At 36.6% G+C, this 18,949-nt stretch overlaps 3 protein-coding genes across 3 annotated transcripts; 1 reads left to right on the top strand and 2 right to left on the bottom strand.

Moving 5' to 3' along the window:
- Positions 1-3,416: 3,416 nt before the first annotated feature.
- Positions 3,417-7,155, bottom strand: LOC105976883 (putative late blight resistance protein homolog R1A-3). Its single transcript, XM_013002146.2, has 2 exons — positions 4,682-7,155; positions 3,417-4,610 (listed from the first exon to the last, which is right to left on the bottom strand). Exons 1-2 carry the CDS (start codon positions 6,838-6,840, stop codon positions 3,581-3,583), a joined length of 3,189 nt encoding a protein of 1,062 aa, XP_012857600.2. The 5' UTR covers positions 6,841-7,155; the 3' UTR covers positions 3,417-3,580.
- A 2,267-nt stretch (positions 7,156-9,422) lies between these two features.
- On the top strand, positions 9,423-13,502 carry LOC105976917 (putative late blight resistance protein homolog R1A-3). Its single transcript, XM_088821806.1, has 3 exons — positions 9,423-11,778; positions 11,940-12,998; positions 13,144-13,502. The coding sequence occupies exons 1-2, from the start codon at positions 9,599-9,601 to the stop codon at positions 12,976-12,978; spliced, it is 3,219 nt and encodes a 1,072-aa protein (XP_088677932.1). The 5' UTR covers positions 9,423-9,598; the 3' UTR covers positions 12,979-12,998; positions 13,144-13,502.
- A 3,263-nt stretch (positions 13,503-16,765) lies between these two features.
- LOC148768366 (PKS-NRPS hybrid synthetase cheA-like) lies at positions 16,766-18,896 on the bottom strand. Its single transcript, XM_088821164.1, has 2 exons — positions 18,022-18,896; positions 16,766-17,936 (listed from the first exon to the last, which is right to left on the bottom strand). The coding sequence occupies exons 1-2, from the start codon at positions 18,894-18,896 to the stop codon at positions 16,766-16,768; spliced, it is 2,046 nt and encodes a 681-aa protein (XP_088677290.1).
- Positions 18,897-18,949: the final 53 nt, after the last annotated feature.

Here is an 18,949-nt window from a genome sequence, read left to right as displayed (position 1 = left end):
CGCACCTTTAGATTTTCAATCTCAATATGTATATCTCGAGTCAGATTTTATATTAGGTGGTGATGACGATGGTGAGGGGCGTAACCATGCAATAGCTTGAGGGACGGCAAGGGGGGCTGCCGCTCTTGCAGAAAAAAAAAAAAAAAGAAATTACCCTAATTTTTATTAATTTTCATTTATGTATTATTGCATTGTGGTAAACGGGTTGAGCCGACACGTGAGCTGGATGAGCCGGCTCGAGAAAAACTTAAACTCAAACTCGAGCTTTCTTTAGTTGTTCGTGAGCTCACGAGCCAACTCGCGAGCCTTATTTTTTTATTATTTATTTTTTATATATTATTGTTTATTTAAATCATGTGTAATAATATAAAATATTATAAAAAGACCATATAAATATTAAAAAAAAAATATATACATAATTACAATTTATTGTTTATTTTGTAATTTTTTTATTATAATCTAAATACTATTTAATAATAAAAAAAATAATTAAAAGGAAAAAAATAAAATAAGCTTGTGCTCGAGTTCGAGCTCAGCAAAATGGACACGAGCTTGAGCCATAGAAAAACTCGACGAGCTCGAACTTGCTAGAACAGGCGAGCTCGACTTTCACACCCCTACTTCTAGCTAGGATGGTATTCGTCCGTGGAAGTTGACTGGTCCGGCATCCAAGAGACTCAGTTTCACTTGCTACCAAGTTTTGGTCCGCGCATCACCTACGGCATTTGGGAGGGAAATGTAATATTTATTAATTTTAATTGTCTTTATTTTAAAATGCGTACATTAAATTATTGTATACTTAAAATTGGATATCTTATATATAAAAGAAAGAAACGCTAGGGCAACCCTAAGAAACCCTAATGTCATATTTGTAATTTTTTTTTCAATTTTGATCAAATTTTTATCTCCTTAATATTATTTTAAATATTATTTTCATATTTGTATCCCCTAAATATTATTTTTTATTTTTATCAGATTTTTGTCTCCTAAATATTATTTTTTATTTTTATCAAATTTTTATCTCCTAAATATTATTATAAATAATATTTTTTTAATTTTATCAATTTTATATCTCCTAACTATAATTTTAAATATAATTTTCAACTTTTAGCAGATTTTTATCTCCTAAATATTATTTTCGAATTTTATCAAAGTTATATCTCCTAAATAATATTTTAAATATTTTTTTCGAGTTTTATCATGTTTTTATTAGTTTTTTTATCTCCTAAATATTAATTTTGTTTTTTTATCAGATTATTGTCTCCTAAACATTATTTTCGATTTTTATCAAATTTAATCTCCTAAATATTATTTTAAATAATAATTTTGATTTTAATCATATTTTATCTCCTAAATATTATTCTAATTATTATTTTCGTATTTTATTTTAATCATATTTTATCTCCTAAATATTATTCTAATTATTATTTTCGTATTTTATCAACTTTTATCTCATTAACATTATTTGAAATATTATTTTCGATTTTTATCAAATTTTTATCGTCTAACTATTATTTTAAATTTTATTTTCGATTTTTATTAGATTTTTATCTTTTAAATATTATTTTTTTGATTTTTTTATCAAATTTTTATCTCCTAAATATTATTTTAAATATTATTATCGATTTTCATCAAATTCTCCTAGATATTATTTATAACTATCTGATTTTCGATTTTTACAGAAAAGGGTAAATAAATCTGATTTTCATCCCTAGCGAATTTTGTGACATCGTTTTACATAATGTCTGCAACATTTGAATTTTATTTCTTCCCTACCTAAGGCTTCTTCTTTTGGTAACCCGACTTTAGATTTTGTTTTTTATCTTCTTCATCCTATTGACTGTGTGGCAATTAGTTTACATCTTTTTCCATCATGGCTTATCGGTAATTTCATTTTGTTAAATTATGTGTTTCATTAATTTATACCAAAGCTTTCAAATTTTATGTATAACAATTATTTCATTTTATATGTTATTGGACATGTTATTGAAATGGATGATTTGAGAGAATTAATCAAAAATGGGCGGAGCCACAAGCTATTGGAAGTCGACCTTCAAGACTTATTGTTTGTATGCGATATTTAATTTATTGTTTATATTTATTTTTGTTTCTTAATTTTCCAATTGTTAATTCCAGTGACAAAACAGCCTGAAAATGAGGCAATGGAGAAGGGCTTAGTTCCGATGCAAGATGTATAGATGGCCTTTTATGTTGTCGATCGTTTAGTTTTGATTATGTTAACTAAGTTATTAAATCTAATTACTTTTAAGCTCAACATGAAAGACATAGTTGATGATTTTTTTCCTGGTTCAAATTTTCAATCTACTGGTATTAGCTGATTCAATTCATTTGGAAAATTATTCAATAGTAAAGTTATTTCCTTTTTTTTGTGTGTAGTATACTTAATGATGTTCCAGTATAATAGAATTTTGATCATACAATACATCAAACGTTTGTTTATATTCTTACAACATCAAAATAATGCAATTTGTTGTCCCGTGCATCGCACGGGTACAATTACTAGTATCTTATACATGCGGGATCTGTGATGAAATTGCAAGTCCATACGAAAGCTATGGATGCATTTATTTTAAAATGCGTACATTAGATTGTTGTATACCTAAAATTGGATATATCTTGCACATGCGGAATCTGTGATGAAATTGCAATCTCGTACGAAAGGTGCATGGTTGGTTTGGCCGGCCGTATGATTCTCGTTCCATTGCATTGTTGGAAAGTACATGCTTCAACCAGTTGCGACATTGTATTCTCCCTCAACACAATAATCCACTGATGAAGGCTTTCGAGGTGACAACACCAACGCCTTTCATATGTCGTCCGGAGAGATGACGATTACACTCCATGATGTACATTATTATATCATGGGGTTGCGAGTTATTGGACATCATCCTTACATTGGTATAGAGAAGAGCTTGGCGATCGTGTCTGGTGCGAGGGCATTCAGTCTCGACATTTTACAGATGGAGAATTGATGGTTCAATGGCGGCCCCGATTAGACGACTTGCAGGCGCTATACGAACACCATTCCACCACTTCGACCAAGTATAAGGTGGGTGCGAGCATACATCACATACTTGTTCGGATGGTCTTTATTCGTCAACAAGAGTGGAGCTAGAGTAAAACCAGATTGTATCACACTTATAGAGCATATCGAGCAGATTGGAGAGTCCTCTTAGGGTTTTAGTACATTGTTTTTTTTGCACCGGCAGTTAGACATATCTTCGCGAGCTGAGGCGAAGCAAGTTTACGAATGTTTGACGTTGTTAGAGGTTATTATTTAACTGAGCATTTTTTTAATTATTTATTTTATTTAATAAAATCCAAATTTACACGTATATATTATTTTTGGAATATACAAATGATTATCATAATCAAGTCAAATGAATCAATCAAACTAAAAATGGTCAACGAATTTCAAGATTCAACTTTCAAATTCAAATCCAAGTTTCCTTGAGCCATTGACTACTACTGCAGATCACAAATCAATGCACAAGTAGTTGAGCTTCAAACTACACAAACCAATAACACAACCTAAGGTAAAAAAAAAAAAAAATCAGAATTAAGAAGAAACCACTCTAAGCTCTTCATTCCCCATGTCACGTTGCTCCTCTTCAATCCGTACAGCAGACTCGACAAGCGTCTTGAGGCACCACCCTCGTATCTCGATAAACTGCAGCGTTCCAATATCTCCGATTTCACTAGGGACCTCTTCCAAATTATAGCACTCGAACAAAACCAATCTTTGCAGCTTCGGAAAATGCTCGCTCGACTCCACATTCCACTCGTCCAGCTCCAGTTTATACATCACCAAGAATCTCAGCTTCTGAAACTCGCCTTCCTTCGTCTCCCATTTTTTTCCGACAAACGAACCGCACCTCAACCTGAGAATCTCGAGATTCGGCATTTTTCCGATAGCTGACATCATCTCCCAAGGCAAACCCAACCTGGATATCGTCAGCTTTCTGACGGTCGCTGGAAAGTTGACCTCAGCCCTGCGGGGCCCGAAATACGTGGTCATGCTGAGCGACTCCAGCTGGCTGAGGAAACGGAGGTCCGGATATTGATAAACACCGTTTTTACCATGCCATGGTTTGCATTCGCACTTGAGTTTACGAATATGCGGCGAGCGCTTCAGCATCTTTCTATCCCTCGGTTTGTAAAGCATAATGTTTGAAAGCGATTGTATGTTGTTCGTTCGGGAGCTGTTACTGCCGCAGTCTTCGTGGTATTTCGCATGGTGAGTTATGTGGACGTATCTCAACTTTGTCATTCCCATTATTTCCGAGGTGATAACTCTTGTGCCAAGTGTCAGAACGAGTAGATATTCTAGGTTCACGAGGCTGCCTATTGATGGCGGCAAATCGTTGATTACCAAGTATCTCAATTGAAACAGAAACTCGATTCCAAATAAATCACGAGATGGATTGAGGGACCCGTTGAAACCCATAACCCTGAGTGATGTCATGCTGACAACGTAGAACGGCGGCTCCGGAACCTTCCCGTGGAAGGATCGAACGTGTTGGCCAAATGGAGCTATCAAAGATCCGAACGAAAGTACGTGCTGCCCTCTCTTGTATATTGAATAGTCACTGAAAAAAACAAGAATTAAAACACACAACTATGAAGCAGCAAAATAGATAATTAAAAAAGTAAAACTTACTCTTCCACCACCAATCCTAAGAAGTTTTCTTCTTCGCCTTTTCTCAAGCACAATTCGCGCAGCAAATCATGAACAATGCAATATTTGACTCCACCGTACGGTCGTCTTTCGGAAACAATGACTAGGCTTCTATCTATTAGTTCCATTAAATACTCTTCTGCTAAATCCTCTGCACTGTTCTTCTTATCATGCTTGTCTATAAACCCTTCGGCAATCCAAAGCCTCGTCAAATTCCGAAACGAAATTTCTTTATCTTCCGGAAACACACCGAGATAAAGAAAGCACGGCTTCAAACGTTCCGGAAGATTCTCGTAACTGAACTCCAATATTTGCATGGTAAAGTTGTTTCCGCCTAAAGAAATGTACGACGCTACATTTTTCCCTACTTCCTTCCACGCATCCACTTCCTTCTCCATAGTTGAAAGAATACCGGATATAACAACAACCACAAGAGGAAGTCCACAGCAATTTGCAGCGATTTCCTTAGCAATCCCTTGCAAATTCGAAGGGCACGGCTTATTACCGAATACCGTCTTCTCTAGTAACTCCCAACATTGCTCGTCCGACAAAAAGGGAAGCTCATGAATTATGCTGCCAGGTGGGCCCACGTCTCTATTCCGAGTTGTGAACAAAATTCGGCTTCCATTCCCATCATCCGGAAAACATCTCCGCACATCGTACCATGCATTCGAGTCCCATATATCATCCATAACAATTAAGTATCTTCTTCCTTTTAAAGTCTTGTAGATCTGTTCCACTAAACTCTCTTCGTCCATATTCAAGATCCTATTTTGGTCGATCTCAATCGATAAGCCAATCAGAATATCGGTCAGCAGACCTCGCCTGTGATATGTTTGGGAGACCACGCTCCACGAGCATTTATCGAACCTGCAGTAAACTAAAGGATGAGCGAACAGTTTCATTGCGAATGTAGTCTTACCTAGTCCCGGCATTCCGAAGATGGAGGTTATCTGCAGCTGCTCACTTCCTCCTACGAGTTGTTCCAGAATATATGCTGCGTTGTCATCGAAACCCACTGCCACATCATCAAAATCGGGGCTTCTCTTAGCTTCCAACGACAGCTGTGCACCGAAATTCTTTGTGACTCCTCCTAAGTTAGCTTCTCCGTTGTTTTTTATTTCTTGGAGCTCGGTCCCGATAAGCTTAATCTTGTGGATGACATGAGGGAGCCTGATGGAGAAATACCAGAGAGGAGCATCTCCGGCCAAGAAAGAGCCGATCAAGAATTCGGCTTCGTATGCCACGTCTCTTACTCGTACATCGGCTTCTTTCAACTCTTCCATCTCTAAGTGTGGAGGAACCTTCAACTCCTTGAGGAGAGACAGAGAGAGTGTTAGCTCTTGATGCAGTGTTCCGATTTGACCCTTCACATCAATGATCTGATTATTGTCCTGATATTTCAACAGGTGGTCGAGATCGTAAAGAAGAGAATCGGCGATGAAGATCGAATCAACAGTGGCTGCCTTTGGAGTTTTGATGGCTTCGACCGGTGGCAGAACCAAGAACACGGTGATACTGAATTTCAATGAGTCTGTATTTTTCAGAAAAACGTCGAGGGCTTCGTCCAACAACTGGAATACTGGGTCGACGGAGAAGAAAAACGAATGCAGTAGCGTTCCAGCTTCATCGGCCACTGCTTCGATTTCCGCCAAGAGATTCCGTACATGTTCGTGATCATCGCACGGTAATATCGTATCGCCAAGAACGGCGACGAGAAACCTCAGCTCCTTCTCAAGACGGCGAATTCGATCCTCAAAGGCCAGAACAAAATCTGTTTTGTGGTACAGCAGTTGAAGGAGGAAGTTGATGAAAGCTGCAATCAGCTCGTTTTTCCTGAGGGTGGTGTCTTCGTGAAATAGCTGGCCTAGCATCGGCACCGTGAAGAATGTGCGAAGCTCTTGAGTGAAGTAGGCCACCATTTTCGGGTCTTTCGAGGTCTTGAGCAGTTCTGCTGAGGGCAGCAAGGTTAAATCCGAGGTGACTGTGATTCTCGTCTTTGAGACATAACGTCGAACAGCTGATAGGTGGTTCGGAGTCCAGTTGAAACAGTCGTTTTGGCTCGTCTTCTTCCATTCAATTACCTCATCAAAGAGTTGGAGAAGAGTGTCACGTGAGGAGGAAGAATCCATTTCTGCCATTCTTTAATTTGTTGCAGAGTGAAGAAATGATTGCTGCTGTTTTAGACTGAGAAATTTGGCAAGATGAAATGTATGAAAAATGCAGATAGAAGAAGTGGAGTAGAGAATCATTATTCATACGTACAGTTTTGTAGGCCAACATGTTTTTTTTTTGAAGAGTTACATCCTAGGAATAGCAAACACTAATAATAAGGGTAAATTACTAAAAGCCTCCTAAACTTAGATTAAATTACAAAAACCACCTCCACCTATTATTAATTACCAAAACCCCCTGAGATTTTTTTCCGTCTTACACCAATCCCTTACCGTGTGACTTTTCACGGATTTTGACTTTGCACGATTTCAGATAATTTCTTTTATTTCTCACATATTCAACAGAAGGTATAATAGAATGTACATATCTTCTGATTATGATTATTACGGATAGGTAGGGGTATTTTTCGTTATTTAGACTAATTTCACAGGGGAGTTCGTAATTTACCCTAATAATAATGCAGAATTTTTAATTATTGGATTCCCTCGAAAGAAAAAGAATAAATAGCGTGTAGGTGTTGATTTTTAAATGGCTTATACAAAGTGCATTTTGGAACATATGGCCCCAAACTTCACGTTTATTGTACACTTCATCCATCATTATTCATTTACAAATAGACACAAATCTATGATATGATGTGGAAATTTGAGCTAATTGCAAATACCTCCCTATATAATTTTTAATTGTCAAATACCCCCTATAAGAAAAAGTAGAAAATTGAAAGGGGTATTCGCCAGTTAGAGATTACTCAGGGGAGGTGTTTGCAATTAGCTCCTATGAATTTCATTTGGGTGTGAATTTCATTGGATGCTACATAGATTAATTACTAACAAACAAAAAGAAATCAGAGATTTATTTTATTGCATTCAACACCCCACGTGTTTATTCTATTTATTAAAAAACTCCTCGTGTCATTGATACTCATACTACTATACTTATTTATTATATATACTACAAATAAAGACCCAATAGGCCAATACTAGTCTAAATACTATTGTGATGGCAAGCATTAGAGTATTTTCAACCGGTTTCACCATTTTTTTGGAAAAATGAAAAAAATGGGTTCATCTCTCACTGGTAGCACACTGTTTTACCCTTCCATCATTTTTTGTGGAAAAATAATTTTTTTTGTCTCCCATGTATTTCACCAAAAGTTAGATCAAATATTAAAATAATAATATTTCATCATTTCACCGCTTATAGGAAATGCGATTTGGTTTGATCTCCTATGTCATTTTACCGTATATGCCCAAAAACTGTAAATGTAATGTTTATCGTAATTTGAGTATATTTACTTCCTAAATATTAATTGTAGATCCAATTTTAAGTATATTTTTTTAACTATAATTATGTTATCAACTTTAAAAAACTATCTAAACATGAAATAATAAGAACTCAAATTATTTTATATATAATAAAATCATACATAAACAATAATCTCATGAATTATTACATAAATAAAAATAATTATACACATTAACTAAAAACAAAAATATTTATATTATTAGAATTAATATTTTTATTAATAATATATGCTAATAAGATGATATCAGGTGCAATAAGTAAAAAATAAAAATCATCATCTATATGATAATTAATAAAATGATGTTAATTATACCAAATCATATTTTCACCTCTATATTTGATAGGAAAAATAAGATTTGATTGCAAAAATAGGAAAATGGTGGATGAGCGGGAGATGAAAATTCTTTCACCAAAAAAATTGGTGGAGAAAATAGGAAAATGGTGGATGAGTGGGAGATGAAAGTTTTTTCACTAAAAAAATTGGTAGAAAAATAGGATTTGGACGTATGGTAATATGGGGGTTGACCACGCTGAGATGTTAAAACCAAATGTTCACAATTTTAGGTGTAATGGTGATATATAAATTTTAGATAAAATGCTAAAACCACTTAAATTAGATGAAAAAATGCGATACAGTAACCAGTCGAAAATGCTCGTAGCTTAACATGGGAGTACATAATGCATTATATTTTTCTTTGATCGTACTCAATATTCAATAATGACAACCCTAAACATCTTGTTTTCAAATTAAGTGGTGTTTTCGTAATATTTTTTTTGGTCAAGTAGAGCTGTTACTAACATAGCCGCCATAATTTTATATCAAGATTGGCTCAAAAGTCAAGGAGTTCGGGGACAAAGAAAAGTCGTCTCCCTTATCTACGTATTCCTAGTATTAATTAATTGACAAATTACAGCCACTCTTGAGTTATGGTCAAATTACGAAAACTCATCTTCTGTTTAGGTAATTACAGTCACTTCTCAACTATGTATTATTTTATGAAAATACCCCTCCAAAAGTAAATTTAGGAATGTTAATTCGGTAAAACCGAACCGAAATTTTCGGTACGCCAACATTTCATACGTCTACTAAACTAAATATACGATTTGATTCGATAAATAATCGAATTACATAAATTTTATGTAAAAATATTTAAAATGAGAGGGTGACTGTAATTATTCAAACAAACGGGGTTTTTTGTTGGTCGTAATGTGCACATTAATTTAAGAAATATATGAGATTGGATTGGGTGGTTGGGTTAAACAAATTAATATGCCACTTGCCCCAATAAATTATTTTCCATTAGACAAATTTTGATATTTAAATTTATTTTTTGTCGTCTTCTTTTCTGCTAAATTTTCCCACGCTAAAATAGCAGAAAACTTAGTTCTTAGATCTGCAAAAAAAAAAAAAAAAAAAAAATGGATTCTCTCTCAAGAAGTAGTGTGCTAGAACTTTTTGATGAGATAATTGAATGGAAGAGGAGGAGCAAAAACGACTGTTTTAACTGGACTCCAGAGCACCTATCAGCTGTTCGACGATATGCCTCAAAGTCAAGCCTTAACTCGGACTCAACTCAGCTGGCCGCTGCTGAGTTTCTAAGTGATACAGAAGACACAGCCATGTTGGCGTGTTTCACGCAACACCTTCAGAAATTCTTTATGGTGCAGAGGCTAATCGACGAGCACAGCAGCACCCTGATCAGGAGAAATGAACTCATCGCAGCTTTTATCGATTTCCTTCTTCAGTTGCTGCATCATGAAACACCAGTTTTCCTTCTTGCATTCGAGGATCGAATTCGCAGTATCGAAAAGGAGCTGCGGTTTCTCGTCACGGTTCTCGGCGACACGATAATGCTGTACTGCGAATGCGGTGCGCATGAGCAACTACTACCCCAGGGTCTATCTGCGGAATTCGAAGCGGTGGCCGATGAAGCCGGGAAGCTAGTGCATTCGTTGTTCTTCTCCGTCGATCCGTTAGTATATGAACCAACTTGTGGGATGTTCGAAGCTTTGCTCGAAAATATCGGCCTGTTGAAATTCAGCATCACCATATCCTCAGTCCTGCTGCCGCCTGTATTCATCGAAACAGAAACCAATGCAGCTCCGAAGAAGATGGCGGCTACTACTGTGGATTCAATCTTCATCGTCGACTCTCTCGTTCGTGATCTTGACAACATATTGAATCAGGACCGCAGTCTGATTGTCGATGTGAAGGGTCAAATCAAAACACTGAAGCAGGAGCTAATACTTTCGTCGTCTCTCCTCAAGGATATAAAGGTGCCTCCTTATTCGGAGATGGAAGGATCGATAGAAGCTGATGTACGAGCAAGAGATGTGGCCTACGAAGCCGAATTCTTGATCACCTCGTTTTTGGTCGGAGATGCTCCTCTCTGGTATCTCTGCATCAGGCTCCCTCATGCTATCCACAAGATTAAGCTTATCGGGACCGCACTCCGGAAAATAAAAAACGATTATCACGACACTGGAGAAGCTTTTGCAAAGAGTTTCAGCGCACAGGTGTCGTTAGAAGACAAGAGAAGCTCCAATTTTGATGACGTGGCGGTCGGTTTCGACGACAACGCGACGGATATTCTAGACCAACTCGTGGGAGGACGAAAGCAGCTGCAAATAATTTCAATCCATGGGATGCCTGGAGTTGGTAAGACTACTTTTGCACATAAGCTGTACAATCATCCGTTAGTTTGCCATAGTTTTAGTAAATGCTCGTGGAGCGTCGTCTCCCAAACGTATCACAGGCGAAGTCTACTGATCGATATTCTGGTTGGCTTATCGATTGAGCTCGACCAAAATAGGATCTTGAATATGGACGAAGAAAGTTTAGTCGAACGGATCTATAAAAATTTAAAAGGAAGAAGATACCTAGTTGTAATGGATGATATATGGGATTCGAATCTTTGGTACGATGTGCGGAGATGTTTCCCGGACGATGCGAACGGAAGCCGAATACTGTTCACCACTAGGAATCGAGATTTGGCTCCACCTAGTAGCTTGATCCATCAACTTCCCTTTTTATCGGAAAAACAATGCTGGGAGCTACTCGAGAAGAAGGTGTTCCACAATAAACCTTGCCCGCAGCACTTGGTAGGGATCGGAAAGCAAATAGCCGCAAATTGTTGCGGGCTACCACTCGCGGTAGTTGTTATAGCTGGTATCCTTTCTACCATGGAAAAGGAAGAAAATGCATGGAAACAAGTGGGAGAAAATGTAGCTTCGTACATCTCCTCCAGTGGAAACGGTTTCACAATGCAAGTATTGGAATTCAGTTACAAACATCTACCGGAGCATCTGAAACCGTGCTTTCTTTATTTTGGAGTATTTCCAGAGGACAAAGAAATACAATCTCGGAAGTTAATGAGGCTTTGGATTGCTGAAGGATTCATACGCAAGGACGAGAAGAACAACAACGCAGAGGATGCTGCTGAAGAGTATTTAATGGAACTAATTGATAGAAGCCTAGTCATTGTTTCCGAGAAACGATCGTATGGTGGAGTCAAATCTTGCATTGTTCATGATCTACTGCGCGAGTTGTGCTTGAAAAAATCCGAAGAAGAAAACTTCCTGCGAGTGGTGGTGGACGAGTGAGTTTACTCCCTAATTTTAACTCTTGTCTGTTTTTACGAATTTAAGTTTGTCTCGGATTCACGTGACAGCATATATGATGCGTAGTGCTTAATTTTGTTCTTGTTTTTCCTTCTTGCGAGCGATTAAGCTAACATTTTTTTATCTTTCCGTTATTTAGTCACTACTCGGTATACGTGAAAGGCCAACGCGTAGTATCACTTGGATCGTCGATAGTTCCTTTTGGGCAGCACGTACGCTCTTTCCATGGCAACCTTCCGGAGTCGCCAATTTATGTTGCGCACATGGCATTACTTAGAGTCCTTGGTTTCAATAAACTGATTAATCCCGGTCGTGATTTAATTGGAATGGAGTTTCTCGTTCAATTGAGATACTTGGAAATTACTGATTTGCCGGAATCGATAGGCAGCCTTGTGAACCTAGAATGTCTTATTGTGATCACTTCCCAGGAAATAGTTATACACTCGGTAGTTTTGAAAATGATGAGGCTGAGATACCTTCACTTAACCGACCAAGCAAATTACGCCGAAGATTGCGACATCTCCCGATCGAATAACATACAGTCGCTTGGCTGTGTTATGGTCAACCATCTCGAGGATGAAGAGATGTTGAAATGCTCCCCCCATCTTCGCAAACTCAGATGCGTATGTCGACCGTTATTATACGCCGAAGAGGATAAGATCTCGTATAGATATCCTAATCTCCTCTTCTTCAGCCAGTTGGAATCGCTTCACATGAGCGGCTTCTACGACTACGGGCCGCGAGTGGCGAAGATCAGCTTCCCGGCGACTATAAGAAAACTGACTATAACTCGCTTGTGCTTGCCTTGGAAGATGATGTCAGCGATTGGCGGGCTCCCGAATCTCGTGGTTCTCAAGTTAAGATGCGATGCGTTTGTGGGAGCAAAATGGAAGACGAAGGACGGTGAATTTCCGCAGCTCAGATTCTTGAAGATGTATAAGTTGGATCTCCGTAAGTGGAATGTGGAGTCGAGCGAGCATTTCCCGAGGCTGCAAAAATTGGTGCTGTTTGATTGCTACAACCTGAAAGAGGTTCCCAGCGAAACCGGAGATATTGGAACGCTGCAGTTCATCGAGCTACGAGGGTGGTGCCTCAAGACGCTTGTCGACTCTGCCGTAAAAATCGAAGAGGAGCAACATGAAATGGGGAATGAGGAGCTCAGGGTTCTATTTGCTTAATGCTTCTGATGTATCATATGGTAAATATAAGTTGATTTGGACTTATAATTATGTATTTAAATTTGTTATACTAGAGCCTTGTTATTATTTTGATAAAGATAATTTGATTATCAAAATTATGGGTTAACTAATTCATCCTTATTTTCAAAATGAAATTATGGGCAGAATAATTTTACCGTCATGATATTTCAATTTTCAACCGGTTGGTCGAGATCGTAAAGAAGCGAATCGGTTATGAAGATCGAATCAGCAGCGGTTGTTGTCCTTGGAGTTTTAATGGCTTCTGTTGCGATGACATGCGTGGCAGAATCGAGAATACGGTAATGCTAAATATCGACAAAAAATCCTAATTTCAACTAACGCTAAATATCGTCAACAGTCATAGAAAGTGAACAACCTAGAAAAAAAATTAGGGGATTCAATTCTGACATAAAGCGGGGTAAAAAATTTATTGCACACTCAAATTTGATATTGTTAAAAGTTTGATCATTGGTCGTATAAAATAGTCGGGCGTTTGATGTTTTCTATACAGGTAAATGATAGCTTTCGCATAGTACATGAATGCAAAATGAATTTTACTCATTTTCTAATTACGTCGATTTCGATTTAAATTTGGTATAATAGTTTTCATTTTGCAATTTGAAAAATTCTGATTTTTCTTTTAAAAAAAAGATTGAAACTGGAATGTGCAAAAATCCAAATTTCGATCCAGTTTTATCCAATTTTTTGAAACTATTTCAAAAATAATTACACTAACGAATCAATATTATTATGTATTTTAAAGGGAATTGTTTTTTGCGGTTTCTAACAAAACCCCCCAAAAAAATACTTTATTTCACTAAAACCCCAAAACTTCTCAAAAAAATCCAAAAACACCCCTAAAACGAGTAAAAGCCCAACTTGGGCGTCCATTCATGCAGTGCACGCCCAAGTTGGGCGTGCAAGCTGCATTTGGGCGCCCGAGTTGGGCGTCCGGTGCAATTTTTTTTTTTTTTTTTTTTTTTTTTTTCGAACGCCCACGATGGGCGCCCAAGGCGTTCCCTACAAATCGATTTGTAGGGTTTTTTAACATGAAATTGGTTCCGTAATCGACCTACCCAATGCATATTACACATAAAAGAGTCGAAATTACATCAAACATCGAAGCTCAACCCTTCTTCAAGCTTGATTTCGAATTTTCGAATTTTTTTTTGTTTTTTTTTTGCTATTTGCAGTTTTGGGGGATTTTTTGATATTTTTAAAAGTTTTGGGGGATTTTGTTATAAACCGCGAATAGCAATTTTATGAAAACAATCAAACATGCAATTCTTAAAACAAAAAAATTCGGGGAAAAAATCAATTTTCATCCCTAAACTTTGCACAAATTGTATATTTGGTCCCTATATTCATAAAAAAACACATTTAGTTTGGTTTCCCGTGTTTAAAAAATTCAACACTTTTAGCCATTTTCGTCAATTTTCCGTAAGTACTAACGGAATCAAACTTGTGCCCTTCACCGCCTTACTGACGGACTAACGGCATATTCACGAAAATGACCAAATGTGTTGAATTAGTGAAACATGAGGGACTAAATGTTTTGTGAACATGGAAAAATAAATGTGAAATCCATGTAAACTTAAGGAATCAAACTGTAATTTCCCCAAAAAGTTCATTACATCTTTAAAAAAATCTTCCGACTATTCATTCACATATTGTCTCATTTTAGTCCCTTATGTTTCAATTGTCTCATTTACATCCTTCATCTCTGTAATTCATCTTATTATCATCTATTGATGTAGAAACCTGTTAACTTTAACGGAATCTTTTTAAAAACGAAAGGAATATTCTATTGTTAGAATTATTTTGAATAAATTAAGACTTTTTTCAATAAATAATAAAGTTTGTAATTTAAAATTAATATTTGCGACCAACAAAAATATAACTTAGAAAAGCCTACTATTTGTACGAAATGTTAATTTATATTAATATAAAACAAATCATCTATATTGTGGATATAATTTAGAAACATATTTAAATAATTGTAATATGTCGTCATACATATATTCTCTACCAAAAAAATAAGAAAATGCTCTTTACGATTTAAAAACTGCTATTTACCGTTCAAAATAAAAAAACACTTTCTCTCTCTAAAACCCCTAAAACTCTCAAATTTCTCCAAAAACACCCCATTCGAAAAAAATCGAATTCAACCAATTTCATTGCTTGGGCTTGGATTTTTTCAGGTAATTTCGACTCCTACTTGTGTTATATGCATTGGGTAACTCGATTTGGCAACCAATTTCATGTTTAAAAGCCCTACAAATCGATTTGTATGGTTTTTTTAATTTTCGCAAACCGGTTTTGAACGCCCATGTCGGGCGCCAGCCGCCTGAACGGACGCCCGCTTTGGGCGTCTGTTCAGGCGGCCGGCGCCCGACATGGGCGTGTAAATAGTTGCTGGACGCCCGGTTTGGGCGTTTCCCGGGCGAACCGGCGCCTGGTCCAGGCGTCGGTTCGGCCGAGAAACGCCCAAACCGGGCGTTCGATATAATTTTTTTTTTTTTTTTCTAATTTAAAATAATTTTTTCTTCTGGATTAAAATAAGTTAGTAGATTTAATATAATTTAGTTAATTAAATGCAATTAAAATATTTTTTATGTTTACAGGATGTCTAATTCGTCCGCTAAAAGGTGCTAAGATGGAGCGAACAATAGCATCTTACAAGATTAACTACGAGCCTGGCGATCAGATGTGGAGTTTCGCTGAGTATCTACAGTTGGACCGTGTTGATGCTAACGATCGGGATGCAGGACCCTCTCAGGGGCGACATTCTCACCGCAGGCGTAGGACGAGGGATACTTAGGTGTTCAGAACCTGATTTTCGTTTTTAGGCAAAATTTATGTTTAATAAAATATGTTGTTCAGAACCTCATTTCCGTTATTATTATTATTATTATTATTATTATTATTATTATTATTATTATTATTATTATTATTATTATTATTATTATTATTATTATTATTATTATTATTATTATTATTATTATTATTATTATTATTATTATTATTATTATTATTATTATTATTATTATTATTATTATTATTATTATTATTATTATTACTATTATTATTATTACTATTATTATTATTATTATTATTATTATTATTATTATTATTATTATTATTATTATTATTATTATTATTATTATTATTATTATTATTATTATTATTATTATTATTATTATTATTATTATTATTATTATTATTATTATTATTATTATTATTATTATTATTATTATTATTATTATTATTATTATTATTATTATTATTATTATTATTATTATTATTATTATTATTATTATTATTATTATTATTATTATTATTATTATTATTATTATTATTATTATTATTATTATTATTATTATTATTATTATTATTATTATTATTATTATTATTATTATTATTATTATTATTATTATTATTATTATTATTATTATTATTATTATTATTATTATTAGAACATAATATAATAATAATAATAACATACTAACATTCATTATAACATCACAACATAATAATAATAACATACAATGTCAATAGTAATACATTCTTTCCAATAAAAAAATAAATTTAAATCAAACACTATTAAGAATATCCCACGCTTCACGTCGACTCCGCAACGCCTCTGGTAGATATGCAACACTATTATTGCTATACCTCGCCCACTGTCTATCAAACGGAGAAAGCGGACAATTGTCATTCATCTTCACATACACAAAGTGGCTTCCTGATTCAAGAAATAGTATAGTCATCTCGTAAGATTTCTGTGAAACACCTTCGGGAGCCCAAAGTCGTAATATGTTGGAGCCGACAAGACCAACGCGTTGTAATATGTTGCCACAACCACGCCCACGTCCGTGATAGTCATCCACTTCTCATATGGTGCTGGGGCGTTGTCCCAATACGCGACACTCGCCAACACCCGATACACTAAATTACCACCACCGAAATAATCCTTGAACAACTCTTCGTGTCCTCTAATACAGTTATAAACATCCAATCTAACATCCATCCAATCATCCTCGTGGTTCTTCATTGCACACGCGACGCTTCGATAACCACAATTACCATCCCCTTGAACGTCCGTCCACGTCACAACCTCCGGAACAAGGCAGAAATGAAGTTGTCGCATCCAAAGGGGTCGGGGAATTTTACCCATTGCGGGTCCACTCACGGTCGATGAACGACCACGGCCACGACTAGATCTCTCAGAAGATGAACCACGCCATCTGTTGCCTCGTGATCGTCCTCGTCCTCGTCCAGAATCTTCACCTTCTCCCGGAAATAATGGAAACTCATGCCCTGACTGATCCCTCTGTGTAGAGTTCTTCCGCGGTCTACCTCTCGGGCGGTCTAGTACTGCTGGCTCATTCATTTCCATAGCCCCGGGATGCATTCGATCAAAAACAACATCTGTCACATCCGTGATCTCAATTTCTGACCGCTCACGCAACTCATTCATTAACCCTTCTAGCCTGCCAATAGCCTGTGACCTGTGGTCGGGAACAAAACCAACACTTTCATCTAGGGAATCCCCGAAGCCCGAAATAAATGTCCTCCAAAAAATGTGGACATCCTCTGCGTAAAACACACCACGTCGTGCATTCACCTTTGCACGAATTTCATGTCTGCACGGGAGGCCAAGACATTTCCTCATATAACAGACGCAACCGTCTATGTCTTCATCCTTCTCATCGTCCAACATGAACAGAGCGTTATGTGTTACAATTCCACTGGACAATATTTTAAATACGGGCACGTTGATCGTCTGGGCCCGAATCCTCTTTGACTTTGCAAATTCGGCTAGTATCTCGTTAAATTGATCTTTCATCTGTGAGTGATATTGTGCCCAAAATGTGTCAAAGCCACCCGTGGACGATTCCAACCATCTCTTCAATGATCTATGGTTGCTCTTCACCCTAATATGTTTAGAATATGATATGTTTCAATAAACAACATGACAGTAAGTTAAGTATATATATTTAACCACTTATAAATAAATACCTGCTTGTCGATGTATTACCCAAATGAAAAATTAGATCCGTCCATGCTTTTACAAATTTCTCTTTGTATACGAGCCAAGTGCCTTGGAGATACTCAATCAACTCTGGATAATTCGCGTAATCGTCCATCAAAGTTGTGTAATTGATGGCGAAATCTTCTTCAGACACTGATTTTACCAAAGTTTGCCACGTACCAGGTACAAAAGCCGTGCCACGACGCCTACTATTGCCGAGACATCTTGAAGCACGACGCCCCACATTCATGTTAATGTGCCAAAGACATAAAAGATGAGGTACGGTCGGAAATACATTCTCTAGCCCCTTTATGAGCCCTAACTCTCGATCAGTCACGATGGCACTAGGTAGAGTCTGAGGGGGGAAAAGTCTCTTCAGCTTTTGCAAAACCCATGTGTAATGGTCTTCATTTTCATGGCGCAAAAATGCGACTGCAACAGTAAATTTTTTCCCGACAGGAGTAACACCAACAATCTCCAACAAAGGCAATTTGCACTGATTGGTTTTGTAAGTACTGTCAAGTAGTATAACGTACGAAAACTTACTTAACAATTCGACAGATTGAGGGTGAGCCCACATCAAATCAATAATTGCATGTGTTGTTTCATCAGTACGGAACCACTTGTAATAGTTATGCTCATCAAGTAACCCAATCAAATGTTGCATCACTGTACGGTCACCCCTAGATAGTCTTTTCAATTTCGCCTTCTCATTGTATACTTGTTTCGAATAAGCATCGAGACCCAAACCATTTTGTCTCAAGTTAGCCAAAATCTTCTTGGGCGGCACATGAATTTGTGACAGATCACTAATAATCTTCGCCTCCTCTTGAGACAATGCACTCATCCCATGCCCGGACATGTATATCGGAAAATGATTATGCTTCCCGTATACTACTCTGACCTCCCATCAAT

The sequence above is a fragment of the Erythranthe guttata genome, chromosome 8 (genome assembly GCF_056151865.1).
Source record: "Erythranthe guttata isolate IM_541 chromosome 8, IM_541, whole genome shotgun sequence".
Taxonomy (NCBI): domain Eukaryota; kingdom Viridiplantae; phylum Streptophyta; class Magnoliopsida; order Lamiales; family Phrymaceae; genus Erythranthe; species Erythranthe guttata.
Note: the sequence above shows the minus strand (reverse complement) of the source record. Positions and strands in the feature narration are given on the sequence as shown.

What these genes read in the sequence shown, in the direction of transcription:
- LOC105976883 (XM_013002146.2), bottom strand. Translation starts at nt 6,840, where the DNA reads ATGGCAGAAATGGATTCTTCCTCCTCACGTGACACTCTTCTCCAACTC. An exon ending in TTAGGATTGGTGGTGGAAGA is followed by an intron (nt 4,611 to 4,681) that starts GTAAGTTTTACT and finishes TGTTTTTTTCAG; the next exon opens with TGACTATTCAATATACAAGA.
- LOC105976917 (XM_088821806.1), top strand. Translation starts at nt 9,599, where the DNA reads ATGGATTCTCTCTCAAGAAGTAGTGTGCTAGAACTTTTTGATGAGATA. An exon ending in CTGCGAGTGGTGGTGGACGA is followed by an intron (nt 11,779 to 11,939) that starts GTGAGTTTACTC and finishes TCCGTTATTTAG; the next exon opens with TCACTACTCGGTATACGTGA.
- LOC148768366 (XM_088821164.1), bottom strand. Translation starts at nt 18,896, where the DNA reads ATGTCCGGGCATGGGATGAGTGCATTGTCTCAAGAGGAGGCGAAGATT. An exon ending in GGTAATACATCGACAAGCAG is followed by an intron (nt 17,937 to 18,021) that starts GTATTTATTTAT and finishes TAAACATATTAG; the next exon opens with GGTGAAGAGCAACCATAGAT.